Raw genomic sequence first — 5,256 nt, 5'->3', positions numbered from 1 at the left:
GCAAATCCTTGCTTTTGCCGTATTTTACTCACTACAGCATCCCATTGAGAAGAGACCTGGCGATATTGACGTGCCTCTTCCTCCTGCTGTGTTCGTCTCAGTGTTTCAGTGACAGTCCTGATACCCGAGGAGGAGTCAGACTGTCTCCTCCCAAGCTCAGCGCTGAGGAACCCAAATTCATCCGCAAGTTGACGCCCTTCGTCATCAACGGCTCGCAAATCATTAATGGTTGCTCGAAAGCGAGACATCTGGGACCAAAGAAGGCCTCTGCCTTGTTCTGAGAGTTCGACTGCCAGTTCGAGATCGCCCGCGCTGATCGCGCAGGCAGTAGCATCTGCAGCGAGTGAGGGCGTATCACGCAATATACCTCCGAGCAAAGCTTTATAGCGCCCAGAAACCGTAGGAGTAGCCATAATATGACGATCGAGTAGCTTCATAGAAGTTTTGTATGCTTCCAGAGCCGACGTATGATGAAAAACATCGGCATCCGTTTTCCAACGCAAAGCCGCAGTAAGCTGATCCCATGTGTGGATCCCAGGTGCGCTAGAACCCAGTTGGTGATACTGGAATGCCTTCTCTAGAAACGAAGCATCCTCGGTTAGCCTGTAGTAATCTCCATAAATTGTCGTGTACAGGTGGTAAGCTAGAAAAAACCATGGGTGTGCTTCGGGCAGCTTCTCACTGGCAGTGGCAAGAAGTGAGAGAGCATTGCGAAAGCCGTCATCGTCTTTACCCGCATTTGCACGCATATGCCTGCAGCTTGATAGGGAAATCAGCGCAAGCGGCAAATCGGGATGATCCTCTGGCGAGATCATCACATATGCCTCAAAATGGGCAATCGCAGCATTCAAATCTTCGATTGTCTGTCGTTTTACATACATTTTCTGCAAAGAACGAGCAAGGTTTCGGCGGAGGTGAAGCGCCTGGGGGTTATTGGGGGCAAACATGGGAAGCGCTGTTTCAAACATCTTGATACTTTCTTGCAAATCATCGATGTCTTCTCGTTCATTGTAACGAGCAGATAGTGCAGTGGCAAGGTAAGTCAAAATGTGCCGTCCCTCTGATTGGTTGGGATGATCCCGAGCCGCCTGTAGATAATTCACTGCGATGTCCAGATCAGTGATGTCGTGTTGGTTTTGGAAGCGGGCGAAGATGGCATATGCAAAATTGGCAAGACCTTTGGGATAGTCCGGATGGTAGGTGGCCAAAGCACGGGCTTCGACAACATGAGCTAGATGAACTAAGCTTTCATCGAGGTCATCCAGGGGACCGAATATTTGGTATCGCAGTAGGAGAGCGTTTCCGAGACCCGAGAAGGCAGCAGAGTGGTCATCATGACCAGGAGGGCACGCCTCGCATGCCGTGCGATAGTGATTGACTGCGCAATTAAGATCGTCTGCGTTCCCGTTCTGCTCAAAGCGAGCTTGAAGTGCAGATGCTAGTTGAATGAGGGCACGGGAAAAGGCTTGATGACCTCTAGATAAATCTTGCATTATGTCTCGGTAAAATGAGATGACATGCTCTAGGGCGTTCATGCCCCCTTCATGGAAATATCGCTGTAGCAGAGCATCTGCACGATCCATGGCAAGGACTCGATTGGAGATATGGTGATCTGGGACATCTCTGAGAGCTGAGTCGCAGTAATCAATTATCCTCTCCAGATCTCGAACGTCTTGTCTCCGAGAAAACCGTGCAGACAAGGCGTTGTTGACATGAGTCAACAAGGGAAAGTAGTTAGGACTCTCTCTCGGGCAGAAATGTATGGCTGCCTCAGAGTGCTCGACAGCAGCATCGAGATCAATGATATCTCCACGCGTCTTGTAGCGTATGATGAGGCAATTGATCCAGACCATAATCACAGATATATGTTCTGGGTGCGAGGGTCCACACAGAGCCATGGAAGATGTTATGTGTGTTATGGCGAGATTAAGATCCTCGGGAACGCCGTAAACCTTGAAGCGACTCATCAAAGCGATCGCAAGACCGTGGAGGGAGGAGAAGCGATATGCATGCGTGGGGGACTGATTGGCTAAGGAGTTGGTATAGAGCTCGATTGCATACTTGAGGTCATTGATGTCTCCACTGTGCGTAAATCTCGTATAGAGATCACCCGCGTAGTTGGCGAGGAGGGAAGATCGTGTCGGGTGATTATCAGGGCAAGTTGCTAGCGCAATGCTATAATACTTTATTGCTGTATTTAAGTTCTGCAGGTCACCGTTATGCTCGAATGAATACCGCAATGCGAGTCCGATATTCATGAGAATTGTTACGTAAGATGGACTTTCGGCTGGACAAAGTTCTAACGCTCCGTGGTGGTATGCCATTGCACTGGTGAGATCATCCACGTTTCCTCTATGATGATAGCGAACACATATTGCATCGGCAAGGCTTGACAGGGTCGAGAAACGGCTTGGGTGGCCAGGTGGTCGCAGCGACAGACATTCCTGGTGGATTTGAATCGAGAGATCTAGGTCTTGAGGATCTCCAGTCTGCCCAAAACGACTAAAAACTGCGATAGCGTAATTGTTGAGGAGGTTGTGACGATATGGGCTATCTGGAGGACAGCTGGAGGTAGCTGCGCTATACATCATAATGGCTTGTTCGACGTCCTCGAATTTTCCTTGCCATTCAAACCTCCTGCGAAGCATGCCTCCCAAGTTGACCACCAAAGGGACGTAATATGGTGATCCAGAAGTCCATGACTCTATAGCTATACTCCAGTAATGTACGACTTGCTCGAGGTCGTCAATGCTATTCGAGTGCCGGAGACGCATATGGAACGCGAGACCAATGCTGTTGGCACAAGCAGCGCGATCTTCACTACTAGAGGGCAAGCCACTGTACCACGCTGAAAGGATTCGGATGGCCTCTTCTATGTCTTCACCTCGGTGCGTCTGGTTGTAGCTACTCATGAGGCTATTTGCTCGATCACTCAATGAGCCCCAATCCATATTTTGAAGACCGGTTCCCGAGTCATCATCTGCAGACTGGAGCCCGATTAGAGTATGACCTCCTGTGTCAATGGATGGGTCGTACAGGCGTGAGGCACCTAGCACCTGCATCGCTCCTGTAGATGGCATATAAGGCTCAACAAAAACTCCAAAAAGCTTATTCAAACCTTTCTTCATTCTGGGAAGGCATCAATCGGACAGATAACGAAACACTTGATGGAGGTAAATCTATAGAAAAACCTGCATCGGGTATCAGTCGGTCACTCATGGGGTCAGAAGGTGAAACTTGCCATCGTCTTGTTCAATGCCATGTGCGGACTTCGGTTCTGCTAGAGAGTACTGCACCTCCCCTTCCAGTGATGTAGTCTCGGCTTCATCGTCTATGATCTTGTATAGCTTAAACCGCACGATGCTAGCGTCTTTTCCCGTGCTTCAAGAATGAAAAAAGTTGAAGTAGTCACGGTGGGATAAGAGCCTGACTTACGCATTACATTTTGTGTTGAACACTATTTTACCCACCCCAAGTATCTGGGTTGTTCGAAGAATTTCCACATCATCAAGCTCGACTGATATATTGTAGCGAGACCTTTCATCATGGTTTTGTACGCCGATCACTAAAAAACGAGTTTGTGAGCGATAGGGTCGATCTGAGATGACAAGTGATCATTCCCATACAAGTCAATGCGTGCATGCAAACGGCGTAGTCTTGTTGGCTGCTCAATCAAAACTGTAAACATTATTGCGCATGGGAAAATAAGTGTATTACCTTGACATGATTCTCACTTGCTTGGTTGTATCAATGTTGCTGCATCGAGCAAGAGTTGCGGCCGTGTGGGCGGGCTCCGAGGCTAACAAGGGCAAATAGTAACACTGAACATCCTTGAATTCAAGCTTCAAGCCTTCTGCGCAGTCTGCACTTACTTGACTTTATTCAAGTACCAAGTGACCATATGTAACGAGGTCCAGGTAAACACCGCTGCAGACGTTCAACTCCGGTCGTTCCCGTGTGTACTTGTACCAGCTGCAACATCAACCCCAGTGACTGGTGTCAAGTCGGGATTCCGACCGCAAAAGTTTGAACCCAAGTTTGAGCTAGTCTCTCAGAGCTACGCCACTCTGGTATAAATATACAGGCATCCAATAACGCCGCTGGTCGCTATCTTGTTCGTATGTCACGGTCCAATCAGACGAGATTGCTAACTTTGTTCGACCAACCGCAAGTTGGGCAAACTCACTTGGCGGCGGCCATGGTCAGTCTATAGGAATGCCTGTCCAAATTTTCGCTGTAAAGGTGAGAATATCCGCACCAGCTGAGCACTGCTATTCGATCATCGAATCATAAATCCGTGATACTACTATGACGAGGACGTTTCAAGCTCTGCCCACTCTTTCTCAATCATCCTTTTGGCTATTTCCACCACCGAATAGGGCGCTTCGGCAATATTTATCCCGACCTCCTTATACCGGTCAGTGACCAAATTGTGGGCCATGTCATCCGACACCCCATCGACAGATCTGTGGCTTGAGCGATCTCGTCTCGACGGAATGATGTTAGGAGCAGTATCCTACGGTAAGTTTTCAGTCTGCGACAATTTGGAAGTTAACATATGTACCGCAACAGGCGGATTCTTTATCCTTACTGTACAAGCGGCGGCTACTCTCATGCGACGGCCTCAACATGGTGGGAAGATTGCAGATCATCGCTTAGCTCTACTTCCCTACGTCTTGATCACTTTTGTATTGGGGACAATAGGCTTCGCTGCGAACGCAAAATACACCCAGATGATCTGGATAGACCTTCGTGATACGCCTGGTGGGCCGTCGCATTAATTGAGAATGAAGTGGCTTACCCTATCAATATTGTGGCGATTTCCTGGTGAAATGCCTTTGCCTATCCATATCAGGACCTTTGATGTTGACGTTATTGTAGTTACTTCGTCATGGAGTGGTTTATGCAAGCCCTGCTTGTAAGTTGAATATTTTCCATATGGGCAGGACAGGTCTGACTCAAAATATTTAGCTTCACCGATGTTGTGTGATATGGAATTGGGCGAGATACGTGATAATCCCGATGTCCGCTATCTATATCGCCATGATTAGTGCGGTCCATGATTTATCAAGCGACAGCAGTCACTGACATCTTCAGCAGCAATGTCTATCCTCGTCTTGATCCAGTCGAGTGCCGGCGTCATATGGTACGATAATCAATGTCCAGCTTGCCTACCTCTGCACCGCGGTGGGGCTCAGTGTCATCTATACCGTTCTCGTGACGAATCGCTTGCTCGTCATGCGAGGTCTGATGAGG

At 48.5% G+C, this 5,256-nt stretch overlaps 1 protein-coding gene across 1 annotated transcript; it reads left to right on the top strand.

Annotated features, from left to right (window-relative positions):
* Positions 1-4,439: 4,439 nt before the first annotated feature.
* BJ212DRAFT_1489317 (uncharacterized protein) lies at positions 4,440-4,781 on the top strand (the record flags this gene model as incomplete). Its single annotated transcript, XM_041341411.1, has 2 exons — positions 4,440-4,521; positions 4,573-4,781. 2 exons carry the CDS (start codon positions 4,440-4,442, stop codon positions 4,779-4,781), a joined length of 291 nt encoding a protein of 96 aa, XP_041185360.1.
* Positions 4,782-5,256: the final 475 nt, after the last annotated feature.

The sequence above is a fragment of the Suillus subaureus genome, assembly GCF_016647635.1.
Source record: "Suillus subaureus strain MN1 chromosome Unknown BJ212scaffold_259, whole genome shotgun sequence".
Lineage (NCBI taxonomy): Eukaryota > Fungi > Basidiomycota > Agaricomycetes > Boletales > Suillaceae > Suillus > Suillus subaureus.
Note: the sequence above shows the minus strand (reverse complement) of the source record. Positions and strands in the feature narration are given on the sequence as shown.